The 27,829-nt window shown below is 45.0% G+C and overlaps 1 protein-coding gene across 1 annotated transcript; it reads left to right on the top strand.

Moving 5' to 3' along the window:
• Positions 1 to 13: 13 nt before the first annotated feature.
• On the top strand, positions 14 to 26,863 carry NUTF2 (nuclear transport factor 2). The gene is made up of 5 exons (XM_053271359.1): positions 14 to 140; positions 11,804 to 11,928; positions 16,480 to 16,551; positions 19,177 to 19,275; positions 26,326 to 26,863. Exons 2-5 carry the CDS (start codon positions 11,830 to 11,832, stop codon positions 26,437 to 26,439), a joined length of 384 nt encoding a protein of 127 aa, XP_053127334.1. The 5' UTR covers positions 14 to 140; positions 11,804 to 11,829; the 3' UTR covers positions 26,440 to 26,863.
• The last annotated feature ends 966 nt before the right edge of the window (positions 26,864 to 27,829 follow it).

Genomic DNA, 27,829 nt, shown 5'->3' with positions numbered 1-27,829 from the left:
GCGCGCGCAGGCGGGCGGCCTAGGGCGTGGCCGGAAAAGGCGGGGAAGGCAGGCAAAGCGAGGGGGAGGGGGGAGAGCGCGCGAGCGAGGGGGCGCTCAGTGGGTTCGGGCCGCGCTGCCGCCGCCGCCGCCGCCATTAGGTGAGTGGGATCTGCGAGGTGAACGCCGCGGCGTGCCAGGTGTGGGAGGCCAGCGGGTGCGAGGGGGGCTGGCTTCCCTCCTTCCTTCCTTCCTTTCCCGCCTCTGGAGCTCCCGCGCTGGGCCTGGAGCACGGGGGCGCTGCCGGGCGCTGCCTGCGAGGCCTCCCTGAGCATGGGGAAGGGCCAGGCTGCGGGTGTGTCAGCGAGCTGGGGGCGCCCCGAGCCCTCGCCTGCTGGCCCTCGACGCGGCAGGTGACCCCTGCCCTTCTGCCCAGACCATCACCCCTCGCCGAAACTCCGCCCGCCCTTTCCTCTTCGGTGTGTGAAGCACCCGTGCATGCAGGCGGGCGTGGGGACGGGTGCGCCTTTTCCCGCGTGCGCCCGAGGGCAGCGCCCCCCCCCCAGGCTGGGCTCCTCCTGGGGCAACTCCTGCACGCACTGGCTGGGGGCTGTCTTCTCCGGGAAAGTTTGTTCTGCCTTGGGGTAAACTGCTTCCTTGTCTGTTCCTCTCTCCCCGCCCTATTTTTTTTTTGTTTTGTTAAATGTCTCCTGAAATCGGAGCAAGGTTTGGTATTCAGGTCTGCTGCTGTGATTCTGCCGGCCTCGCGTACAGAAAGCGGCTAGACTTGAGGAGGGGGCGCGGGGAGATGGTGCTTCAGTGAAATCTAGCCACCTAATGGCACAGCGGGGAAGGAACTTGCCTAGGGAGCAAGAGGTTGCCGGTGCGAATCCCCGCCGGTGTGTTTCCTACAGCACGGGAAACACCTCTATTGGGGAGCAGCAATATAGGAAGATGCGGAAAGGCATCATCTCAGACTGCAGGGGAGATGGCAATGGGAAACCTCTCTTGTATTCTACCAAAGACCACCACAGGGTTCTGTGGTCGCCAGGAGTCGACACCGACTTTACTTTTACTTTTCAGTTAAATTTAGGCTGCAGCTCTAGGCACACTTCCTTGAGAGCCAGCGGCATTGAACTCGCCCTGGAGCAGATAGGCGTAGGAAGGCGTTGCCATATCTTGGCCATCTGCAGATGTCTGTGAGGAAGTGTGCAGAGAACTGCACGATGGTATGGCAGCAGTCATTTGCTGGATCTTGGAGCTGTTTCTTCCTGCTTCTTTACATGTGGGCATGAATCTGCAGGCTAATTAGATCAATCCCTCAGCCAGGCCCTTGGGGAAACCTCTCAAGGTTGGCGTGAGATCTGTTGTAATCACCAGTGAAGGTAAATTATAAGAATAACTGGCTCTGATTTGATGGGTTACTTTCACATAAAGGAGATATATTCTTTTGGTGGTATTGTTTGTATTAAAACCTTGCTTGTGTTAATACATTGTATTAATAAATTATATAAGAGCATAACAGTGAGGTGACAGAACATACACATGATGCAAGTAATGAAATCCAAAGTAAACTGAAGAGTTACTAAATTACTAGGAAACATGCTGGTACAAGTCCTATATTATCATACAGTGCTGCACAATGGATGGGCTAGCAATGGGTTCAGGGCTAAAATAAATTCAAAAACCAGGGTGTCTCCATCAGATTCCTGCAGTTTAAGCAACCTTGCCTCTCCAGCTATTGCTGAACTACAGCTCTCATGATCCCCTGCTGCAGTTTAATGTGGCTGGGGATGATGGGAGTGTTTAGTTCAGCAAAAGCTGGAGAGCCAAGATTACCTACCCCTGGTTTCCAGATCTTGAAGAACCTCCAACTCACAATGTGAATTTTCTATCTTTATAATTATTTTAGAATATGGAATACTGTTTTTGTTCAAAGTGCTCCAAAGCAGTTTACAGAGCATAGTAGTGCATTGAGACATGTGCCAATTAACTGGAGCAGTTAGATGAACGGCAGTATTGGATTGATTGATTGATTTGATTAAGTGCTGTCAAGTTGGTGTCAGCTCTTAGCGACCGCATAGATAGATTCTCTCCAGGATGCTTGGCTTTTAAAGTCTCTCAGTGGTGCATTATATTACTGGGTAACAAATGGTAAGCAAAATATATTCATAAAAATCACGTGTATTTTGTTGATTACCCTCTTCTAGAAACCAAATAGAACAGGAAAAGTCATCTCAGTATATGTATGCAGGGGAAGTTAAAGTGGAAAGTATTTGATTTTTATGTTTATGTTCCATTCTCCCTCCAAGGAGCCCAGTGTTAAGCACGATTATGTTTCTCCTCACGATTATGTTTCTCCTCACAACAACCCTGTGAGGTAGGTTAGGCAGAGAGAGATGTGCCTGGCTCGAAATCACCCAGTGAGTTTAATGGCTTAATAGGGGCTTGAACTCTGGTCTTCCCGGACATAGTCCAACACTCTAATACTCCATTCATTCTGTTACATTCTATGTTCTGCCTTTCTTTAATCATGAGCTCAAGAGGGGCATACATGGGGTTCCCAGGCAGTCACCATCCACACACTGACTAGGCATTCTTAGCAAGGTGGCTGCATCACATGTTCTCAGACTGTGCCCTAATACCATGAAAATGAATCAATGGCTGCTCAGTTTATCAAAGTGAGATATAATAGCCATAGGTACAGTAGTCCCTGCTCTATATCCCATCTAAGAGGACTAGGAACCCTGAATTCTGGGACTCCCTTCCAAGGGAGATCTAACTTGAACTAATTCCTTTGGACCATTAGGAGGATCGAGGATCTTTCTTTTGAAGAGTGTCTGGGATTTCAGGGAAGTATAAATAAACACAACATTTAAAAAAACAAACTGCAGGCAGGATTTTTCTCTCTAAATTTGAACAAGGCTTAGATGCCGGCTGTCCAGGTCCAATCTCTCAGTCCAGGCCACTTGCCAACAAATCAGCTCTGTAATCTTTAATCAATTCTATTACAGCCATAGGCCATACAAAAAGACATTAAAAAGCATTAAAACAAAATATTATACGTAGTAAACATAATATAACAGAATAAAACAGTAAGCTCCTATGAATTAGACCTTAAACAAGATCTTACTCTTATAGCAACATAAAAGAATTTTGCCACCACTTTAGTGACCTGATTATTTTGGTCCTCAAGACAGAAGCTCAAATAGAAGGGATCAGCTCTTCCTGGAAATTGCTCTAACAAAGGGAATATAAGTTCTTTCCTGGCAATATAAATAGAGCAATATAACAACACATGTGAAACCATTTCAGGGAGGTCTGCACCACAAAGGCATAAGCCAGTCTGGCAATCCCTTATCAAATCTTTTCTCCAAAAGGGCTGAGGGCAGCATATTCATATGGGCCCTAGTAAATGCTATCCTAAACTTTAAAAAGTGTAGGGAAGCTAGATAACTAGCACCTCTATTCCCTGAAGGAGGCATGATCCCAAAGAATAAAGGAGAACAGGTCCTGATTCCCCAAGAAACAAGATTCTGATGCTCAGTGTCATGGAGACGTTGTAGAAGTATATCCTTTGCCCTCTCAATTCCCATAAGTAGAATTTCAGAAGGAGATAGACCAATTTGCAGTATTTTATTGTTGATGTATGACAGCCAAGGGCTAGGGAAAGAGTCCCTCCATAAAAACCAAAAGTAGGAGGGCTTCCGATATTCCAAGCAAAGTTTAATCCATTTAATAAAGGTAAGCTCCCATGCTTTAGAGGAAATAGTAAGGGATCCAGACTCTAAACATAATGCTGAATAAGGTACACATCTGGGTACCCAAAAAATAGCCCTAAGGAAGATTGATTGAACCCTTTCCATCTCAGATGTTACTCCCTGAATCCAGAGTGGAACCCCATAAAATAATTGAGCTACAATCTTTGCTCGAAAAACCTGGAAAGCCATAGGTATATACTGGCCTCCTTTGGAATAGTAAAATCACAAGAGAGCATTGAGGGTTTTACATGCAATTGATAGAATATAATCTTTGAGATTTCCAATTAAGATTATATTGAAAATGTATACCAAGATATTTAAATTTATAAACCTGCTTGATATTATCCTTGTTTACCACCCACTTGAAAATTTTCCTAGCTTTGGTAAAAACCAGGACCTTAGATTTCTCATAATTAATAGATAAGTTATTATCATTACAATAGCGGGCAAAGGCTCCCAGCAATCTAAGGAGGCCAAGACAGGTCTGGGACAGAATCACCGCATCATCCGCATATAGCAACACTGGCACATGAATATCAGCCAGTTTTGGGGCATGCAAATCCACCGATCCTAAACACTGCACTAAATCGTTAATAAAGAGAATGAACAAAGAAGAGGCCAGAACACAACCCTTCCTGATCCCACGGATGACAGGAATTAAATCAGTTAATGCCCCATTAGGGGCGTATCTGACTCGGACGGAAGAATTGACATGGAGCTGCATAATCAGGAACAACAATCTTTTGTCCGTCGAGGATTTCCGAAGTTTGGACCACAATAATTCCCTAGGAATAAGATGAAATGCAGCTTTTAAATCCATAAAAGTAGCGAACTGTCTACCTTTGGGAGCCCTAGAATATTTACATGCTAGATGGTTCAAAATCTTACAGTGGTCAAGAGTGGAATGACCCCGCTCTAAAGCCTGCCTGCTCGATCCCTAGGATCTGCTGATCAGAAATCCACACTTCAAGTTTGGATAACAAATAAAGGGCATTTACTTTGTCCACCACCGAAAGCAAGCTAATGGGCCTATAATTAGACGGGTCAAGATAGGAACCCCGTTTAAAGATCGGGACCACTATTGCTATTCTCCATTTGGCAGGGAAGATACCTGTACTATGTATCCAAGTAAACAGATTAGCTAAGACTGGGGCCCACCAGTTCATGTTGGCTATCAAAACCTCTGGAAGAATAAAATCAGGGCCAGGAGCTTTACCAGTTTTGAGATGACTTAGTAATCAGCTATTTCGCCAGACAGAACTGGAGGCCATAGAGGTAGCACCTCAAGTGAAGGTGGCACATATAGTTGCGTGGCCATAGAGGTAGCACCTCAAATGAAGGTGGCACATATAGTTGCGTGGGTTGAGCATCATTATAGAGAGCATACCCTGTTTCCCCTAAAGTAAGACCTACCCCGAAAGTAAGACCTAGCAGTAATTTTTGATGTACCGCTAATTGCCCTAGTGCATTTTTGGGGGCTAAAATTAATATAAGACACTGTCTTATTTTTGGGGAAACGCGGTAGAAGTGGGGTTCGCACATTCTAGTTGGAATCCTGCATAACATATTAGAATAGTTTGCCACCGAAATGATTTTCCAAAAAGCATGGCTATCTTTGTTGTTTGTGGCCAATATTAGCTTGTCCCAGGTGTTTTTTAGCGCCTGAGTCTTGGCAAACCTAAGGCTCCTTTAATAGGCCTTCTTTATAAAAAAAATATGTTGGTGGAAGATTGTGATCTAAACTCAAATCTATATTCTCTATATATACCCTTCAACTGATCGCGCAGTCTCCTGCAGCGTAAGTCAAACCAGTTATTAGTTCATTTCTCATTGTACACACATTGAGAATGTGAATAACTAGAATGTGAAATCTTTTGAAACAGCACACCTACTAGGACCTTATAAGCAGTGATTGCTGGCAGACCCAGTTGAAATCAGCTCTGTAATAGTGTTTTCTTTTGGTTGTGCTACTCAAGGGTAGTAATATATAAGAGCCCATGGTGGCGCAGTGGTAAAACTGCCGCCCTGTAACCAGAAGGTTGCAAGTTCGATCCTGAACAAGGGCTCAAGGTTGACTCAGCCTTCCATCCTTCCGAGGTCGGTAAAATGAGTACCCAGAATGTTGGGGGCAATATGCTAAATCATTGTAAACTGCTTAGAGAGCTTCCAGCTATAGAGCGGTATATAAATGTAAGTGCTATTGCTAATATAAATATATATATATATATACACACACACACACACACACACACACACTCACATACATACATATATATATATACATACACACACGTGCGTGTGTGCGATATCTAAAAAATCTAACCCGGAAACTAATATGCTACTCTCAAAAAAGGCAGAATCAGCCTGGTGTAGTGGTTAGAGTGCTGGGCTAGGACCAGGGAGACCCAAGTTCAAATCCCCATTCAGCCATGATACTTGCTGGGTGACTCTGGGCCAGTCACTTCTCTCTCAGCCTAACCCTACTTCACAGGGTTGTTGTGAGGAGAAACTTGTATGTAGTACACCACTCTGGGCTCCTTGGAGGAAGAGCGGGATATAAAATGTTTTTTTAAAAATAGATGTTTGGCATATGTGGGACAGAACACCTGTATGTATGCCCTAGTTGGGTACCCCAATTAATAGGGATGTGCAGAAAACCGGTTTGCTTGGTTCGAGTTCAATGGACTTGAACAAGGCTGGGCATTTTTGGTTTTGGCACCCTGAACGAGGGGCTGGTCCTGGTTCGGATTCAAACTGGTTCGGGCCTGGTTCGGAGGTGCCAGCTACGTTAGCAAACAGCCGATGTGCATGCTGCGCGGCAGCCTCAAAAATGGCCACTGCGTGCTCACAGAGGGCTGAACCAGCCCATGGAAGACTGGGGAGAGGGGGAACCCCCAGAGGACATCTCCCTCCAGCAGCACCAGCAGCACACTCCTAGGCCACTGAAGCTCTCAATGGCAGTAAGTCTGCCTTAAAAAAACAACAACATCATTTAATGTTGCTGTGGGGTTCGGCTTGAATCGAGCTGGTTTGCACACCCCTACCAATTAAGCCAAATTAACTAGGAGATTGCTTCATTCAAGAAGGGAACACAATAACTTGGCAAAGTATGTATAAGAGGCAAGCAACCTGATTCTCTTATGGGGCCGCAGCCTGTCAAAACAGTACAATAATTGGGTTTCATCACTATTTGAGTAACAAATCAGAATTCTATCTTCAGTCTGTTCAGGTAGTGTCACAGTCTCCCTAGAAAAGTACTTATTTGTTTCCATAGGCTAACTTGGCTGGCATCTCCTGTGTATTTTCATTACTGAACTGTTAAATGTGGATAATATTGAAGCTGAATGGAGATATATATTCTAGGACAGGAGAAACCTGGACACCTGGTTGCCTAACATTCTACAAATGTGAAACTGGCTTCCTAAACACTGGACTTTGAAAGCCTTGCTCTGTGCACCATTTTAGGAACATAGGAAACTGCCATATACTGAGTCAGACCATTGGTCTATCTAGCTCAGTCTTGTCTTCACAGACTGGCAGTGGCTTCTCCCAGGTTGCAGGCAGGAATCTCTCTCAGCCCTGTCTTGGAGAAGCCAGGGAGGGAACTTGGAACCTTCTGCTCTTCCCAGAGCGGCTTCATCCCCTGAGGGGAATATCTTGCACTGCTCACACATCAAGTTTCCCATTCAGATGCAACCAGGGCAGACCCTGCTTAGCTATGGGGACAAGTCATGCTTGCTACCACAAGACCAGCTCTCCTCTGAAGTTTCCATGGTCACATTAATCCCAGATTAAAAACGAACGTGCAAGTCAAGCTGTGTGTATTTGCTCTTGGAAACTGTTGGGCAGATTAGCTACTGTATCTGCTCTGAGCGGTCTCTCTTAGTACTCTGTCCAATTATTTTATGCCCCAGTAATAGTTTCAGTGGCAATAAGCATCTAAATGCTTCCTGCATGTGCTTCTAGAACAGTTGGAATCCCACCCCCTTAACCCTCAAAGCTCTCTAGTATGGCTGTGGTGCCAGTATTCACTCATGGTGACCGGGCAGGCCTTAGAATTCTCTTTGGGGAATTTTCCTTTTCTTTGCTCTTCCAGTCTAATAGGTCTGTGTTCTTCACTATTTTCTAAGCTGGGGCCACTGGCAAAAACCTTCAACCTAAGAGCTATTTTCTACAACTTATGCCAAAGCTATGCTGGCTTCAGCATAATACTGTGCTTTTCTCAGTGTTGGGAAGGGCCTGAAAGAGAGATGGAGCCCTCTCTTAAGAGGTCTGTGGGAAAAGTTCTGAGAAGGGCTACACTGTGCATGCTTTCCAGATTGGTGCAGGTGCTCAAGAGGGCTCCACCTCCCTTAAAGGAGCCCTCCCCAACTCGGGGCAAAGCAAAGTACAGTAGTCCCTTGCCAACTGCAAGGGTTCCGCTCCTGGAAACCCTTGTGGTTAGTGAATTCATGGTAGGTGAGACATAGACTTTAATGGGAAATGGGGGCTATGGGGAAATTGCAAAAGAGAAAGTGCCCAAAATATTTAAAAAGTGAAAAAATCACCCCTGACCCCTTGAAACTGGCCACCCAAACGACCCAAAACTTGAAAAAATGGTGCTAGACTGCAAATACATGGGTCACGGTTGGCAAGGGTGATGACGATTGTCAAGTTGCAGATACTCAAATCTGCGATAGGTGAGAGACAACTGTACTGTATGGAGGAAATGGTTGCCTCCACATGGCGGCAGGGGAATTGTGGCCAAAGTGTCACATGGACCCAATAAACAATTCGTCCAGGAGCCGCACCTAGGGTTGATGGGAACTGCCACTGGTTCCTGAGCCCTAGGAACATAAGAAGCTGCCTTATACTGAGTTGGACTGTTCCATTTTGCTCAATATTGTCTGCACTGACTGGTGGTGACTCACCAAGGTTTCAGATGAAGGTATTCCCCAGTCCTACCTGGAGATGCTGCTAGGGATTGAACCTAGGACCTAGCAGATGCTGTACCCCTGAGCTATGGCCTTGGTCGCTCTAGTGGATGACTTGGTCACTCTAGTGGATGACCTTCGCCGGGAGCTAGACAGGGGGAGTGCGTCCCTGTTGGTTCTGCTGGACCTCTCGGCAGCATTCAATACTATCGACCATGGTATCCTTCTGGACTGCCTCTTGAGTATGGGAATTGGAGGTATTGTGTTGGAGTGGCTCCGTTCCTTTCTTGAGGGGAGGGTCCAGAAGATAGTGCTGGGGGACTACTGCTCGGCCCCGTGGCCATTGGCCTGTGGGGTCCTGCAGCGTTTGATTTTGTCCTCCATGCTGTTTAACATCTACATGAAGCCACTGGGAGAGGTCATCTGGAGACTTGGACTGAATTGTCAGCAATATGCAGATGACACTCAGCTCTATCTCTCCTTGTCACTTAATCCTAGGGAGGTGGTGGATGTCCAGAATCGGGGATTGGAGGCTGTGATGGGCTGGATGTGGGCTAATAAACTGAGATTGAATCCAGACAAGACAGGTAATGTTGGTCAGTAGGAGAGCCAATTGGGATGAGGAGATTTTACCAGTTCTGGATGGGGTTGCACTCCCCTTGAAGGAGCAAGTACGCAGCTTGGAGGTATTACTGGACCCGGCTCTGCTTTTGGAAGCTCAGGTGGAGGCGGTGGCCAGGAGTGCCTTTGCACGGCTTCAGCTAGTGCGCCAGCTGCGTCCCTTTCTCGAGAAGGCAGATTTGGCCACGGTTATCCATGCCTTAGTCACGTCACGGCTGGATTACTGCAATGCGCTCTATGTGGGGCTGCTCTTGAATAATATCCGGAAACTGCAGCTTGTACAAAATGCGGCAGCTAGGGTTCTACCTGAAGCTGCCTTGTGTGATCACATTACACCTATTTTGAAAGAGCTGCACTGGTTACCAGTGTGTTTCCGGGTCCAATTCAAGGTGCTGGTTTTGACCTTTAAAGCCTTTAACAGTTTGGGCCTGGGATACCTGAGGGACTGCCTGCTCCCAAGGGATTCTGCCTTAAAAAAAATAATTGTTTTTAAACATTTTATAATAATTTAAATGTTTGCAACAACATGCCCAAGTTGCCCCCCACCCCGCCCCCATACCCTCCCCCAAGAAAGAAGAGGAAGGGGAAAAGAAAGAAAGAAAAACAGAAGAGGAAAAAAGGGAGAGAAGAAGGGAGAATCACCATTGCACTAAGATGTGGATAGGTCAGAAAGATTCTTATTCTAAGAAAAGATTAAGAAAATTATTCCAAATTTCAGACCATTTATCCATTTTATTTACTTCTAAGAGGGCCCATTTTTCATGTGCCGCAAGCTTAAGCAGGTCCTGTACCCAATCCTCGCACCGAGGGGGATTGGGAGATTTCCACAGCCTCAATATCAACCTCTTGGCAACCAGCAGGCTCCGCCAAAGCCATTGTTTAGAGCTGTATTTTAGTCCCCAGCTGGTTGGAATAAACCCCAACACTGCATTTCGATCCTTCAGTGCAAGAGATGGATCCAACACTAAGTTAATTTGCATATGACCTCTCTCCAGAAGCCTTGCACTATGGAACATTCCCAGAACATATGTGTTAAATTGGCCTGTGGGTTATTGCATCTCCAACAGTTACTATTTGAGGACATTTTTAATCACATAAGGTATACAGGAGTCCAGTAGGCCACCTCAGCCAGTAGTGGGGTGATTGTACCAATCAGACGGGTACCCATCCTTGCCTGGGGCCTTTCCAGGTTTAATTTTTTTAATTGCTTCCTGGATTTCATCCAAGGATATGAGTGCGGCAAGATGTGTGGCTTGTGTATCAGTGAGGGTCGGAATCTGAATTTTTATCTAGGAAGTGTTGGATCTCTTCACACCCATAAGAGGGGACATGATTATATAGTGCTAAGTAAAAATTTTCAAATGCTGCATTAATTGCCTTATTAATTGCCTCAGGATGTAAATGCCCATTACTGTCTTTGATGCCTGCTATATGGGAGCGATTTGTTTGATTCTAAAGGCCAGCAGTTTGCCAGCTTTTTCTCCTGATTCCCAGTACGTTTGCCTTGAGCAAGCTAGAAGAAAGTCACCCTGCCTGGCATGTAATAGATTTACTTCATATTGTAGCTTCAGAAGACTAGAGTAGGAACGAGGGGCTGGGCTGGTATTGTATTCCAACTACATCAAGCCTTGGACCTCCCCAACGACTACAAACTTGAGATTGAGGGAGCTCATAGAGCCCTGGGGTCCACCCCAGCAGTAGGTGCTCCACCTCGGGTCATCATTTTCAAACTGCCGAGATTTACAGCCAAAGAAGATCTCTTAGCAAGGGCCAGAGAGAAAGGTTCTCTTCTATGGGGCCCAGATAACGGTCGGATCTATCTATTTCATGATTTCCCAAAGGCAGTCGTGGCAAGTATGAGCAGGTAGGCAGGGAGAACAGCAGTTCTGTCATCAGACACTTGCTGCTCATTTCGGACGGCAAACTGAACGGCTGTTTTATTATAACGGAGTAAGTAGAGATTGACAGCCACCTAATGGCGCAGTGGGGAAGTAACTTGCCTAGCGAGCAAGAAGTTGCCGGTTCGAATCTCACTGGTGTGTTTCTCAGACTATGGGAAACACTTATATCGGGCATCAGGCAGCAGTTATATAGGAAGATGCTAAAAGGCATCATCTCAGACTGCACAGGAGGAGGCAATGGTCAACCCCTCCTGTATTCTACCAAAGACAACCACAGGACTCTGTGGACGCTAGGGGTCGACACCGACTTGATGGCACAACAACAACAACTACTACTAGAGATTGATGGCTCTACATTCAGAGCAGTTCAGCTCTAGATTCTGAATTCTGATTCTGAACGTTGACTGAAAATGCTCAGAAATCTCATCTTGTTAGAATTTCAGAGGTTCCACACTTTAGGCACTCCTTACACTGCTGTTCTAAAGCTGGTATTGCAGTCAGCATAATTTACAGTGAAAAACTTGGAAGGTTCTGGTGAATGACTGGTCAATTGTGCTTGTATTGTCACAGGTTCCCATTTCACTGCTCTGGGCAGTCAGTTTTCACAGGGTATTTCTATTGTTTTCAGCTGCTGGCTCCGACTGAGGATTCATAATGGGAGACAAGCCTATTTGGGAGCAGATTGGTTCCAGCTTTGTACAGCATTACTACCAGTTGTTTGATACAGACAGGACTCAGTTAGGAGCAATATATGTAAGTAGCTACTGGAATGAGATTCCTTCAACTGTTTTGAACTTTATCTCAAATCCCCGCTCCCCCCCCTTTAAAATCTACTGGATATCTCAAGCTTCTGCTTACAAATGCTTTCTCAGCTCCCGAAGTGTAATTGTAATTGCACTTTTTTCATTTACTTGGATATTTTATAATTTGTACCACATTTATGCAAGGTAATCCACAGGACTGAATCCACAGAAAGTTAGTCATGACAAAGTTCGATTGAAATAAATGAGACTTAAGTTAGTCACAGCTAACTTGTCTCATTCCTTTCTATCTTGCTTCATCACGACTAAATTTCTTTGGATACAGCCCTCAATCTTTGTTTATATTTCGAAGTTGTAGACCGCCCCAAACTTCCACCTCGGAGCGGTTTACAATAAAAGAGATTAAAAATGAAGACCTTAAAATTGTTTAAACAAACAATTTAAAACAACAGTCCAGTTAAAAAGCTTGGATGAAAAAATAAGTCTTTAGAGACTTTTTAAAAGTTGTCAGAGATGGGGAGGCTCCTATTTCAGCTGGGAGTGCATTCTGGAGTCAGGGCAGCAACAGAAAAGGCCCATCCCTGTGTAGCCACTAGATCAGGCCTGCTCAACTTAGGCCCCCCAGCTGTTTTTGGACTACAACTCCCATAATTCTCAGCCACAGCAGCCAGTAGCCAGAGATTATGGGAATTGTAGGCCAACATCTGCAGCAGGGCTGAAGTTGAGCAGGCCTGCACTAGATGAACCAGTGGCAATTGCAGACGAACCTCTCCAGATGATCTCATTGGGTGGTGGGGCTCATAAGTTCCCAAGCAAAATGCAAGTGCTGGTTATAACCTATGAAGATTTAAACAACTTAGGACCTGGGTATTTATGAAGATGTTCTCTTAAATACCCAGGCACCATCACTTGTATTTTGCCCAGAAACTTATTGGTAGCCAGTGTAACTCTCTGTATCAACTGCAGTTTCCGGACTACATACAGAGGCATAGAGTACATTGCAATAGTCAAGTCTGGAGGTTACCAGCATATGTACCACTGTTCTGAGGTAATTTATCTCAAATGGATGTAGCTGGTGTTTGCCTCTGGCCACTGCCTCAGCCTGGGACACCAGGGAGAGGTTAGGATCCAGAAGCACCCACAGACTGTGTACCTGTTCCTTCTGGGGAAGTGTGACCCCATCCAGAACCGGCAGATCAAAATAGTCACCCGCATTCTGACCCTTACCCCTGCAGAGGTGGGACATGGTTGTATGTCCAACCTTAACCAGATGGTGGTCCGTCCATGGCAATGGGGAAATCACAGGAGTTCCCATCCATGGAACACCACCCTGATCAGAGTAAAATCAAGCATGTGACTAGCAAGCTTGTCTTTGTTCTCAAAATAAACCTGGGAGGGCAAGTGATTATTTTATTTTACAGAGAGGATTGATGTATGGCATGACCTGCTAAATGACATACAGTAATAAGTAGGGCTGCAGTGTCTTCTTGATTTCATGGGTTAGATCAGGACTTCTCAACCTTGGGTCCTTTGGGATGATGTTGGACTACAACTCCCATTATCTCCAAAGGCCATTGTGGCTGGGGATGATGGTTATTGTAGTCAAACATAACCTGGGGACCCAAAGTTGAAAACTAGTTAGGCTAATCAGTTACCCCGTTTGGATAGACTAAAAAGGTACCCCTGACTTAGTTGGTCAGGAAATTTAGATATACTTTTAAATTTAAGTACAATAAAAAGTACAGATGAGATGCCAGTTTTTCACAAAAGTTCTGGTGAAGAACAGCAGGTGGTGGGGAATGCAAGTGAAATAAAAATCTGAGAACACCAGGCAAATAAATAAACTGCAGCTGATCAGCACAATTGGCATGTCTTTCTATTGGTGTTGAATGACCATATGCTTCACTCTGTGTTAAAACTTTGTGGAAATGAAGGACCTCAACAGCTGCTGCTTTTTCTTGTGGTGTATGTTTCGCTAGAGAGCCCATGAAGAGCAGTGTAGTGATTATAAACAAGCTGGTTATTGATTGACTGACTGAGTATTAAATGCATTAATTATGTTGTTAAACTCAGAGTCACTCCTTGTTGCATATTATAGTGTTTGTATAATGTTTGCAATGAATTCAAAACTGAACTTTGAAGCTCCATATAGGAACCGATGAAACTGCCTTGTACTGAGGCAGACAATTGGTCTATCTAGTTGTGCATTGTCTCTCCCACTTTTTTTTTAACAAGTCTGTCACAAACCTTTGGCTCAATACCCCATCTAGATTGTGTGTGCTTGCATGTGCATATATACCTACATAAGTGTGCTAACTCCTCCCTCCCCTTCTACCATGGATACTTCACGGAGGAGACCCCGGTGATCCTAGGATGAGCAGCAAATAGCACGCCTGCAGCATGGGAAGGCAGGAGAGCTCTGAATACCCCCTGGGAGCCTTTCAGATATCCTAGGGGTACTAGTACCCAGGGCTGTCCCTAGAGGGTGCAGGGCTGAGGGTGAATCAGCATGTGCAGGGCCTCCTTAACATTTCATATCATTACAGAATCTTACTGATTGATTACATACAATGTAAATAGTGTGAGTGAGGTTTTTGGACATGTCCAACCAGCTTGGACATATAGTGCATTTCTAAATAAAAATAAAAGCACAGCACAACACATGCTTCATAGTTCTCACTCAGATCTTCTGGGTTGCAAACCAACTTGAACCTAGTGCATTTATATATGTGTGTATGATATAATATTGTGGACAACTGCACTGAGCCAATGCTGCTCATCAGGCCGAGCTCTCCGTGGCTCCTGCTGTTGTTGTAGGATATTCCTACCGGCGGGCCAGCAAAAAATGCCCCACGGGCTGGATTCGGCCCCCGATCCTTATGTTGTACAGGCATGAACTTGGGCAGCCTTTGTGACTGAGGCAGGTGGGGAGGAGGATGGAAAGTTCCACAGCAGTCACTGAAATTGCTGTGGACCCCTTCCTGGGTTTGCCTATTGTTTGCTTGTGTATCCTCCTGGAGGGAGGCCAGGATTGCTTGTGTAGACACAAATGTATATCGCAAGAATCTCTGTTGAATGTTACATTAAAAAGTCTTTCCAGTAGTGACCCCCTAAAAACAGTATGTGATGTCCAGTGAAGAGGACAAAATGTCCTTCACTTGTATTTGGAATAGTCAACAGTGGCCTCTCTCTGTTGAATGTGGGCAAGACTTATTCTCAAACTCGGTGAAAAACACTTCTGAAAATTGAGTTCCAGTGGTCAGTCTAGTTGCAGAAGGCCGTGGAAATAATTGGCACTTAATTTCATGGTGGTAATCAAAGTATGGTGGAACTAGCTGAGCTCTTTCAGCTATGGGGAGGTGGAGTTAAAGTGTGTGTGTTAATATAATGTACAGTCCGAGCTTAATAAAGATGTTACCTGATGCGGCATGCAAAGTACTATTTTTATTGGTGGTTGAGGCAGGATACAAAGCAAGGCAAGTTTAAGTTTAAATGGTGGCATTGCTTTAAATGGTGACAGACTTCAGGACCTAAGAAAATCAATGCCAGTAAGATCAAACCAGAAGGAATGGTCGAAAAAATGCAGCCCCTGGAGGCAAGATTAGATTAAAACCAGAGCACAAGCAGATAGAAGAATAGGTTGAAGAGGGCAAAGTATGAAATGGGAACTGGAGTAGCAGAGAGTTTAAGAGTAGGAAGATGGGAGATTATAAGGCCCTGGTCAGCAACTAGTTGACTTAGGAGTGAGAGAGTGGTGCCATCGCCAAACACACACACACACATGCACACGCTGGCTTGCCAGCCAGTTCTGTTGCTACTGGTACCGCTTCCCATATCACCCTTTGTCTCTGTATGTATTTATTCATTAATTTATATCCCATCTTTCCTGTAAATTCCAACCCAAGGTGGCTAACTATATAAAGAACATAAAAACACAAACCTATAGAATGCAGATCAGAGTTCCGCTAAAAGCAACTGATGAAATCAGCAACTTAAAACAGTTAAGACCTAAGCATAATTTAGCTAAACACTGAGTGGTCATGAGGAAACAATACCTTTTAGAGGGCTGGATATGGCCCAGAGGCCTCCATTGGCCAGGTAATCTAGAAAAATGCTAATGGAACAAATATTCAGCAAGTTGGTTGTCCTGAATGAAGCAAGAGGGTAGAGCAGCATGGAAGGGAGCATTGTCTGCTGTGGTAATGAACTGCTGCTACATTGGCTGTCTTAGATAAAGGTTCAGACTTCTGGGTCATCTGACCAGTTTTCCCTGTAACATGACCCAGGTGTTGTTGACTACAATTCCCAGCATCCCCAGCTGCAGTGGCCTTTGACTGGGGATTATGGAAGCTGTAGTCATCAACATCTGGGAATTCCTGTAACAGGGAACACTGCATCTGGCCCTGTTCTTAGCCAGGCTAACGTGTACAAGCTTGATCCTTGGCAAATGAGTGTGTTGATTACTTGAGTTTCATAATGTTGTGTAAAGGAATATCCTTTTTCTCAAGCAGATTGTGATCCTGCATCTCTTTGATCATTTCAGATAGATGCCTCATGCCTTACATGGGAAGGACAACAATTTCAGGGCAAAGCAGCTATTGTTGAAAAACTCTCAGTAAGTTTCTGCAATATTGTTTGTTCCCCAGAATATTTCTGTTCAGCCCCGAAACACTCAAAACTTGCTTCTGAGTGCAGGCCAAATTCTAGTTTTACTCCTGCTGCGGTATTTTCAGCAACTTGAAAGCTGGTTGAAGCAAAGTGAAGGGAGGCATGCGTTAAGAAAGTCCTGTTGGGCTCAGTGGGATTCACATCTTCTTTATAGGTCCTCCTGCAGTTGCTTCTGCAGAGATTAAAGCCTGGGGCCGAGGCTTCTGGCCACCGGGTTCCACTAAGGCAGGAGTTTCTCACACAGTGTAGGAGGCCATCGTTCCTAATGATGGGTTATGCTCTCCTACATGCTCCCCAAACAAGAAGGGTATTGGGTAGATCAATCAGGTGACTAGATGGGCCCCCTTACCCAGCAGGCATCAGGAGCAGGGCCCTCCCAGTTCCTTCCCCTGTCTTGCTTCAGGACAGGGGTGCTACAAGGGAGCTCCTGTTCCCATGCCTCCGTCTTGCTCCTCTCCACCAGTTGGGTGAGACGCATCCCTTTGCTCCTTCCTTATGGCACTTCTTCGGGTGGGGGACATCCTGGCAGGCTCTCTCTCAGATGAGCCTGATTCTGCTGACAGGTAGGGCACCCCGCAAGGCAAAGGCCCCTAAAAAGCACCGCCATGGCCTGGCCACGTCATCCCCTTGCCCCAGCTATCATAGGGGGTATGTTGAATACACAGAACCTTCCTTCCTCCCTGACTCACATGTTCCCTCTCCAGGAGGGAAGGAGAAAGAGTCAGTCAGCATCCCTCCCTCCTCTTCTTCTCCATGTAACTGACTGGCTTGGTGCTCAGATCTGGCCGACGCCTCCCTCAGCCTGACTGAGAGACTGAGCAGCAAGGGAAAGGCTGGCTGGTGCTCAGCACAGGCTGAGAGAGAGGTGGGCGGATCCTGAGCACCTAGCCAGGCAGTCACATAGAGAGCGAGGTCAGGTCAGGGAGTATTCTGCGGAGCCCTGGCCATGAGGTTTCAAAGGACGGGAGCAAGAAGGAAGCCACACTGTAGAGTTAAAAGTTTAGGGGTTTTTGTTCATTTGTTTTTGCCTGATTCCAGGACAGAGTCACTTAACTTGTATTGGCAAGATTTCGGCAAGATTTACCTGGTTGGGGGGGGGCGGCACAGTTCTTGGCTGCTTATGTAGGGTACCTGAGCTGATGCTTTGAAAGTAAGGTTAAGGGTGGGGGTGGGGGTGTGTTTAAAGGTTGAAAACCCCTGTACTGAAGCATGTGAAGCATACCACACTGGTCCTTTGGTGGCTGGTCCTTTGGGAGGCACATTGCTCTTCCCTCTGGGAAGAGCATCTAGGTTCCAAGTTCCTTCCCTGGCAGCATCTCCAAGATAGGGCTGAGAGAGATTCCTGCCTGTGATCTTGGAGAAGCCGCTGTCAGTCTGGGTAGACAATCCTGAGCAAGATGGACCTGTAGTCTGACTCAGTATATGGCAGCTTCCTATGTTCCTATGAAATCTTTCTCCAGATCCTGACTAGGATGAGAATAACAATGGAAGCAACTACACCACTTGGGAGTATGCATGAAGGTGGTCTCTTCCAAGTGAACTTGTTTAGGATTGGGCTGGAAGTAGCCAATACAGTCGTCACTGCTAGAACTGAACAAACCTGTTTCATCTCAGCTGTAGTACATATCTTACAGTGCTGAATTCAATTTTGGGGAATTTACACACCAGGCCTGTACAAATTTCACACATTGTGTTATTTATTTATTACATTTCTCTACTGCCCTGTCCCTCAAAGGCTTTGAGCATTAAACAAAGGATGAGGCGGTGGTTCAATGAATGGATTTCAGGAGCTTGAATTTTACCATTTTGTGCTTTCCAGGGTTTACTACTTCTGTAATTTGAGAACCTGGCTTCCATAGCCACAGATTTGGGTCAGCAGAGAGTTGTGCCTTTCAGCCCACTTGATTTCAGTAGCTTTAAGAGCATTCAGCTTTGTCTTGGTTTGCACTCTCAAGATTTATCAGCTGCATGTCCAATTACAGCTGTAGGTGACCACTTCATGTAGGTGACCACCTAATAGCTTGTCTTCACTGCATCTTGCACTGCATTGAGGCATAGTCTGTGTCATTGCTGGATTGCCTTTCATCGTTTGAAACATTCATTTTAAAGTTTAATCTAAGTTCACTTTCCTATAATTGAATATTATTTTCTTATTTATTTATACCTTTATGTCCTGCTCTTTCCCTAAGGAGCCCAGAGTGGTGTACATGGTTATTTTTATACTCACAACAGCCCTGTGAGGTAGGTTAGGCTGAGAGAGAGTCATCCAGTGAGTTTCATGGTTGAATAAAGATTTGAACTCAGGTCTCCCCAGTCCTAGTCCAACACTCTTAACCACTACACCTTCAGTAGCTAGGCAACCTTTTCATATGCGAAAGTGAAATCCTCCCAAGCAAGCTTGTTTTTTCCACTCTGATCTAGATTGAAAAAGTATAATTTGTGGCTTTTTCAAACAAGGTGTGTGTGTTGGGGGCGGGATTACTATTTCACTGCTAGCTTTTTCATTGTAAGTAAATTTTGTAGAATGATACTTGCCAACTGCTCAGTTCACTTTTTCGCTTTCCCATTACAGAGCCTTCCCTTTCAAAAAATACAACACAGCATCACAGCACAAGACCATCAGCCCACACCAGACAGCTGTATACTCAGTATGGTAGTTGGACAGCTTAAGGTAAGGGCTCTCTCTTGGCCTCTAGTCCTGTGAAGAGCTCTTCAGACCAGAGGGTCCCAGCCTTGGGTCTCCTGATGTTGTTGGACTGCAACTCCCATCATTCCCAGCCACAGTGGCTGATGGTGATGATGGGAGCTGTAGTCCAGGGCTGGGAACTGCTAGTTTAGAGCACCTGCTATAGCCCAGTTCAGAAGTAATGTCAAACCATGTTTCTGAACAGACTGTGGGATCATGCATTCTTTCTTCCATCTTACGATTTGCTCAAACCAGAGTGGGGAGAATATTGGAGCGTGTAAAGGGAGTGTGTGTGGGGTGCGGGGAGAGAGATTGAGCGCAAGCCAAAAACTGTTTATGGTAGCCAGATCATGGTTTGGCAATTTCATCTGAACTAGTTCTGCTTATTGGGACAAATTACTCTGGCACCACAAACAAGGGTATCAACCTCATGGTCTGCTTCATGGAGGCTGGATGGCCAGGAAGGAGCCGGCTGTTGAGAGAGGAGTTCCTGCTTACAGAGGTCATTGCCACCCTCCCTCCAATTTGTGGCATCTGGTTGAGATATCGGGATTACAGGTTAAAATGTAAAATGTAACCTCTGCTAACTGGGCAAAGAGGCACCTTTTAATGTGGTGATTCTCTTTTATTTAGCAGAGGGAGAGTAACTGGCCCTATCCACCCCCAGCACAGTACCTCCAGTGACTGTTGCTGGTGTCTACATTTCTTTTTAGATTGTGAGCCCTTTGGGGACAGGGAGCCTTCTTATTTATTTATTATTTCTCTGTGTAAACCGCCCTGAGCCATTTTTGGAAGGGCGGTATAGAAATCGAATAAATAAATAAATAAATAAATAAATAAATGGGGCTCACTTTGATCCCCATTCTGCCAATACTGACTTGGTGGGGTGGAGCTAAAGGAGTCATCCATTTATTAAAATTGACTGAGAGCAGAGCCAGGGATTTGGTGTATACAGGCCTGTCAGGAGAAGCGCTGCAGATTTCTGGACAAGGACCAAGCTTCAATAAACTTGCTACCTTGCCCTGTCCTGGAAGCTGGAATTCAGCTATGACCAAGCAAGGTTCTCAGAAATCTTAGGCTGCCATTTGGACAATTCAGCGTCAGTTGTCTGTATTGATCTGAGAATAGAGGCTACCTAAGGTCCATGCATCAGAGGGCAAATGCTGACTCATGACAACTGTTGAAAATAAGCATGGGAAATTTTGTGTGTGTGTGTGGCTATTCACACATGCTCACCTACATGTGGTCCAGCTTCGACACTGCAGCTGAGCAACTCCCCCTACTAGGAACATTGTACTGCTGCAAGAATTAAAGAGAAGTCTGTGTCCCCACCCCCCGGTAAGAAACAAGTGTTCTGAAAAATAAAATGGGGCATGTTGGTCTCCATGTCTCTTTCCCCCCATCTTCCCTCTTTAGCTATGCAGCAATATTTTGCTAACTTGACAAAGAGGCACCTTTTAATGTGGTGATTCTCTCTCTCTCTCTTTTTTTAGCAGGGGGAGAGTAACTGGCCCTATCCACCTCCAACACAGTACCTCTTATGTTTCTTTTTAGATTGTGAGCCCTTTGGGGACAGGGAGCCATCTTATCTATATATTTAATTCTCCTGGGTGCACCTTTAGAATGTGCATCCCGGCGCCCAGCTGATTGGCTGGGCGGTGGAAACACCTGATAGGCTGAGGCGGTGGTGAGGCCGGGCTGCGCCAAAAAACAGGAGTGGCCAGGTCACGGCAAGCCAGTGGGTCGCGGTGGCGAGGTGTTCTGTGCAGGGTCGGCTAGTTTATTTATTATTTCTCTGTGTAAACCACCCTGAGCCATTTTGGAAGGGCAGTGTAGAAATGAAATCAAATAAATAAATAAATAAATACACACACTCACACCCCCCCCCCCTTAATGCAGATGGCTTGGGGAAGCGTAGGCTGCCTGCTAAACAAGGTTATGGGTTTCCAACCCAGCATGAAGGAGCAATAATAGAAGCGTGTAGATCTTCTTGTAGTCTACAGCGACTAGGTGGAATGATTTTTATCTCAATCAGATGATGTCAGATACAGTTTTTCTTGAGTCATTTCAGATGTGATGCAAAAGGAAGAAGGGATGGGGATACACAATGGATTTTCAGCACAGAAGTGCAAATCAGTCTTGCTATTTCCCCCAAGTGATTATAGACAAGATGTCGACGAGCAGCTCAGTAGCTCTTCCAGTCTTTTCTGCATATTATGTCTAAAACCGCACTCAGTGTTCAGTACACATGTATATTTGTTGCATCATTGGGCCTATCTTGTTCAAAAGAACAAGTCTTCAAAAGAACAAGACAGCTAGGAAGATTTTAGTTAGAATGTTTCTTATCCTGCTCTTCAGTCCCAAGGCTCTCAAAGCTTTAAAAGTAGGCTTTCACAAAGAGAAGCAGGTTAATCTCTGCATAACCATGCATAAAGATGACAGGGTAATTTCACAAGTCGTTCTCTTTCTCATAGCCAATTTTATCCTAGTATTTCAGAGCTTTGTTTTTCATCTCCCCTTCACACATGGAGGGGAAATGCACAGAAAAATAGTACAGGCCCAAAGTTCATGCTTCATATGCAGAAGTTCCCAGGTTCCATCAGTAGTACCTACAGTTCAAACTTTTACATGTAGGACGTCTGAGAGAGAGCTTGGCCTGAAACTTTAGAGAGCTGTGCACTCATAGTAGGCTTAGATGGACCATAAATAGGCTTAGATGGACCATAGTCTGGCGCAGTGGTTGGGTTTAAACACAGTGCTAAACTGTTATTCGTTATTTTGTGAGCTGCCCTTTGCAGTAGTGTACTGGAGGGGTGGATAATAAATATTTTAAGTAAGTTATTTAATCATGGTTTGGGTTACTAGCACAGAGCTTAGGCTTACCTGTTCCCCTCTCCCGTTCACACATGGAGTGGAAAAAGCTTACTTCGGGTCCTGGTTTAAAGAAACTGTGACCTATTGTTGTAGCTGAGCCTGGCGTATTATGGCTTGTTTTAACTATAGTTCATGGACAAGCCAGGCAAGCCATGGATTGAATAATCTGAGATTTGCCAGAATTGGACAAATCAGTTTGTTTTATGAAAGCAGCAAATTTCCTCACCTTAGAGTCCCAGGCCTGCTCTACTTAGGCCCCCCCCAGCTGTTTTTGAACTAACACTCCCATACTCCCCAGCCACCATGGCCAATTGCCAGGGTTTATGGGAATTGTAGGCCAATATCTTGCAGGAGGGCTGAAGTTGAGCAGCTCCACCTCAGACACCAAGGAGATAGGGAAGTGATGAACCCCAGGTTCATGCTGGTAACATGAAACTACAGTTGAATCATGGCTTAGCCTTGTATCTGAACCTGTCCAGAGTAAGGTGAGGCAACTAGATCGTGCTGGATTTGGGAATTATTTGGTCAAGAAAAATGTATAGTCGTGAATGAAAATGAACTTGAGGATTCACCTGTTGTTAAAAAAACTTCAATAAAACTCTTAATGGGGGCAGGGAGGAGTGAAGCTTGCAGCCGGGCTGTAAATGTTGTTGGGGGGTAATAATAGGCCAAAGCTGTCTTATTAATTCTAGCTTCTTCCTACTACTTCCCTATAGTGCTTCTCCTCCAACAGCAACAGTGGAGGTGCCTGTGTTGAGACAGTGTCTATGCTTGAACCTTCTGTGTCCATGTACTAAACCTTCCCATAACGGATTGCAACCAGGACGCTGGCCTTCTGTGCCTGTAGATTGTATCTGTCCAGTAATGGTTTCTCTCCTCTTCTGCTCAGGCAGATGATGACCAAATTCTAGGTTTCCATCAGACCTTTTTGTTGAAAAACTTACATGGTGCTTGGGTGTGCACCAACGAAGTCTTCAGGCTAGCACTCCACAATGTTTAGGCTCTGGCTGCCTCCTACCTCTGATCTTCACAGCCCTCACTGAGTAAGAAGCACTCTGCTTGCTCCTGTATCCTAGTTGACCATGCAGCCTGAACAGCATGGGCATTGCTTGTGTGTTCCTGAAGCAGGGGTGTTAAATAAGAATCTGCTTGTTTCAGCATTATGGCTCCTGAAATGAGCAGGGGGCGTTTTCTAGTTGGAAGCAGCTGCTGCAGATTAATTCAGTATAACCATGTGTAGTTTTTTGTGCTGCTCAGTTGCCTGCTTAACACATCCTAGACCTAGCATTGCTTAGAAGTTGGAGACATTTGTGTCACACAGTGAACGCTTGCCTGGTTATGTCTGAAACTGTCTGTTTAAGCTGAACTCTGTAGTCGTGTTTGTGCAGTTTTTCTTCTAGTTCAGCGGATTGCCCTGAGCCAAAGACAGGTTACACACACACAAGGATCCACAAATGTAGGCTTAGCTCACCAGCTGGCCACTGTTTGTGGTTGCCATCGATCCTGTCGCTTCCCTCCAGATGCTTTTCTGGCACACCGGCATAGAGCTTAGGAGATAAGTAGTTCTGTCATTTGGACTGGGATATGGAGATGGTAAGAAACACTGGGAGCCAGTGTTTCCTCTATCAAGCATTCCCAGATGTTGTTGACTACAACTCCCAGAAGCCCCAGCTGCAATGGCTTTTGTTTGGGGATTGTCTGAGTTGTAGTCAACAACATCTGGGAATCGCTGTTAGAGGGAACTCTGCTGGGAGCCCCCTCCGACTGCTCAGAAACTATTCCTGCTGATTCTTGCCTTCTCAAAAATTGTAGGGAAAATGAGACCTCTGGGGAGGAGATCTCTATGGTGTTCTGCTTGCCAGAGGACTGGGGACACTTGCTACTGATTGGCTGGCTTGTGGATTTGTAGATGCCAATACATGCAGACCATACAGACTTCATGTGCATGGCATTTTAGAGTACATCAACAACAATAGACAGGTCTCTGCTTACAAGGTGCACACAGTATAAATTTCCACAGTGCTGGAGCAGCATCAGATGGAAATGCCAGGGTGAATAAGGGCTAAATGTGAAGAAATGTAGTTGCACCTCTTTAGGCTTTGTTTCTGTTCAGGATCCTCATTATGTGGGGATTAAACGGAGTTTGACAGAGAAAGTGGTTTTTATGGGGGATTTGAAGGATTCAACCCGGTGTTTCCAAAGTGTAGCCTTGGAAAGGCTCTTGGAGTGTGCTAGATGTGGCTACTCTTCTTTGATCTGATTTGGTTGCAGTGCTAACACTTGTGGGGTTGGGGAGGAAGAGAAATGGAAATGTTGGGATTCTATGAGATCCTAACTAGTTGTTGGGGTTGCCTCTTAGGAGCCTCTTATGTACATCTCCTCTAGAGCCGCTTGAAGCTGCTTTCTCAAAGCATTCTTTTCTTGTTCCAACTTTGTAGACATCCATGCAATATGTCTATGTGCTGCATGTTCAGGCATGCAGTGACTGACATTGTACTGCATATTGGAAGTTATGTCTGGGTTTTATATTTATCTTCAGATATTCAGGTTTTTAATTTTAATTTAATATCATAGTATTCAGGTTTTCCAGTGCCATTACAGAGAGATTCTTTTCAGTTCAAGAGGTGACCTGCTGGCGGCAACTATATTTGACTGTTGGGTCATCCAAAGCCCTTGTGAGGGGTTGATCTCATTTCCCTTCCTTATCTTTTTCAAGGAATATTAAAAGTAGTGGCCTACATCAGATTTGCTAGACTCTATATGCAAAGTTATTGAAGTTGATATGTAGGGCCACATTATTAGAGGTATTTCTGCCTCCTTTGGGAAACAGAAGCAAGGTAAAGGCAGTGTAGCCCGTTGACTCTGATGTCCATGTTAGAAAGCCATGCCTCTTCCTCATGTATTCATAGAATAAATAGCATTAACAATTCTGATAGGGGCACCATGGGTTGTAGCCAAACCCTTGTGCGGGCAGAAGGAAACTCACAAAATGAGATTTTTAATGCTTTCCTCTTCCTATGCCACCTGAAAGGAGTCCCTGGGAATAAGTTGGGATGTAGTGGTGGTTGGGGGGTGCTACAGGTCGGGACAACAATCGGTCAACAACAACTTCCACAAGCAGATACACCCCAGTGTTTTTCGAATACTTGTGTAAACAGCTCCCCATCCCTTTTTATAGCCTCATGCTTAGCGGGTGAGCAGATCTACTTCAATAAACTACAAACTGGCTACAGATGTCCAACTGGAGCAGATTCTCATCTTGTTTGTAAATCTTCAGTATTGGGAGGAAGCCTTCCAGCTTATGCAACTGAAAGTAAAACCTAATCTTGGCTTTAACCCTGTACTCTCAGCCAAGCAAGTACTTTCTTCCTTGGATTGTTCCGAAGATCCTCTCTTGATTGCAGCTCTCAGACTTCCATAAGCACGACAGTGTCCATAGTGCAATGGTAACTGCTACAGTCATCATAACTTTATAGGTTGCCTCATAATACTTGTTGTCTGGGCAGCTCACAAAGTAAAACAATAAAATAGACCCAAAGATAGAATTAAAACACTTTAAAACAAAAACTATAATAAAATGCAACTTAAAAAAAAATCTTTAAAAAGCCTGGGTGAACAAAAAGGTCTTCACCTGGTGTCTGAAAGCATATAGTGATGGTGCGAAGTGAGCCTCACTCGGGAGGCTATTCCATAAATTGGGTGCCACTGCTGAAAAGGCCCTCTCCCTAGTTGCTACCCATCTCGCCAGATTTGGTGGTGGCACTCGGAGCAGGGCCTCCAAAGAGGATCTTAAGATCCAGGTAGGGGCACATGGGGCAAGGTGCTTTTTCAGGTAACCTGTTCCCAAGCTGTTAAGGGCTTTAAAGGTTAAACCAGAACTTTGAATTGGGCCTGGAAACATACAGTGATAATGGGTCTCCAGTGGCAGTTGATTGTTGGTGTCCTTGTAGCTGTGCCTAATTAAGACTGTAAAATCGCCCGCTCTAATTGTTGATTAGCAAAGGGATTAAGCAATGAACCTTAAGCTGTATTAAAGCTAGGTGGTGCTGCCAAAAGGAGCGGTGTGCATGACAATGTTGGCATTGGCTGCAGGAACGTCCTTGCTAAAATATGCTTGCTATAGTGGAGAGCTATACATTTCTCTGTTCTTTTTCCCCACAGGCCGATGAAGATCCTATTATGGGATTCCACCAGATATTTCTATTAAAGAACATCAATGATGCTTGGGTTTGCACCAATGACATGTTCAGGCTAGCATTGCACAACTTTGGTTGAGAGAGCATCCCCGGGGCACCTGTCCTTTTCTTTTCTCCTCCTTACAAATATTAATCACACTCATGGAACATTCCAAATATCATACACAAACCTGCAGCACCGTGGCCAGTGAGCAAGCAAGACCTGCGACGTGCCCTTCCGAAGCATTTATGTTGTGTCACTAGAAGAGTTCCTTGTGCATGATGTTTGGAAGTTAGACTTAGCTGCATTTGACAAGGGAAATGTGTGTTTTACCAGCATGCCTCGGGAAGCATCCGTAACGCAAAAGATTGTGTTTCTGTACTGACAAGTTTCTCTAATAACCCAAAGAAACAAAAGGAAAGGAAAGAACAGCAGCCTGAATCCAGCTCAGATATTGATTTTTTTTTTTGTTCAGATGTTTCAGTGCTACATTATACAATAAAACCATGAAATTTTCCTAACAGTTTAAATTGTTGGATGTTCAGTCTGTCACTAGAGAGTCTTGCATCTCCAACTCTGTGTCTGAATTCTTGACCAGGGATATACATGGCTGGACAAAAGTTTGCTGCTGTTAAAGCCTCTGTAGCTGTGTTGAACTACCTTCTCTTTTTTGGTGGGGGGGTGGGGCATTGTTAAAAGTGTTAACTGCTGACGGATTGCTCCAGATATCTGAAAGGAGAACTTTCGTCCCCGACAACTGTCTTCTGTCTGCAAGTCAAACTATTACAGTGAACCTCAGCCATTTTCTTCAGTTTTTAATACAGAAATAGATGGGAGACCATGCCTAAAAGCAACAGTGGTGACAGCACGTACAACTTGCAGGCCAGCTTCTCAGGACTGAGCTCTCCAGACTCTGCATATTCATACCATTTTCTTCTCCTTGGTATTCAAGTGCTGGGTCAGTAAAGCACACAACATCTTGAATTGTTTATAACTTTTTGCCCTTCCAGGTTCCTAATTTCAAAGTGAGTTCCAAATTTGACCCAGGATAGTGCTTAACCCTTTTTCTCTTTCTGTGCTTTCCTGTGGCTTGCTCCACATAATGCTCTTAAGTGGTCCACCAGTACCTTTGTTGCAATAAGCACCAGCCATATGCTAGCAGCAGCCGCGCTGTAGGAATTTGTGCCCATGCCACAATTCGCTTAGAAAATTGTTGAGACAAATGCATTTCCTTGCAAAGCTGACTTGCTGGAAATGGCATAAGGGCCAGGAGGGTCAAAGTTTTTCAGAGTGGTCAGATCCCAGTTGGATCTTCATTTAGGTGCTTAATCTGAATTGAGCAATCATGCTCTCTCAAGCCTTATGGCTTTCAAAGCAGATATTCTAAACTCAGCCATTTCTAAGCTGTGTTGGGCACTTGCTGTTCAGTTCCAAACCAAGCCAAGTATCAGAATCAGTGTTCGCTTCTCAATTGAGTCACTATAATCAA

The sequence above is a fragment of the Hemicordylus capensis genome, chromosome 9 (genome assembly GCF_027244095.1).
Source record: "Hemicordylus capensis ecotype Gifberg chromosome 9, rHemCap1.1.pri, whole genome shotgun sequence".
NCBI classification, from domain to species: domain Eukaryota; kingdom Metazoa; phylum Chordata; class Lepidosauria; order Squamata; family Cordylidae; genus Hemicordylus; species Hemicordylus capensis.
Note: the sequence above shows the minus strand (reverse complement) of the source record. Positions and strands in the feature narration are given on the sequence as shown.

Excerpts from the sequence above, each read along its gene's own strand:
- NUTF2 (XM_053271359.1), top strand. The coding sequence starts at position 11,830 with ATGGGAGACAAGCCTATTTGGGAGCAGATTGGTTCCAGCTTTGTACAG. Across the intron at positions 11,929-16,479 it reads CTCAGTTAGGAGCAATATAT|ATAGATGCCTCATGCCTTAC; the intron begins GTAAGTAGCTAC and ends TGATCATTTCAG. Across the intron at positions 19,276-26,325 it reads TGGTAGTTGGACAGCTTAAG|GCCGATGAAGATCCTATTAT; the intron begins GTAAGGGCTCTC and ends TTTTCCCCACAG.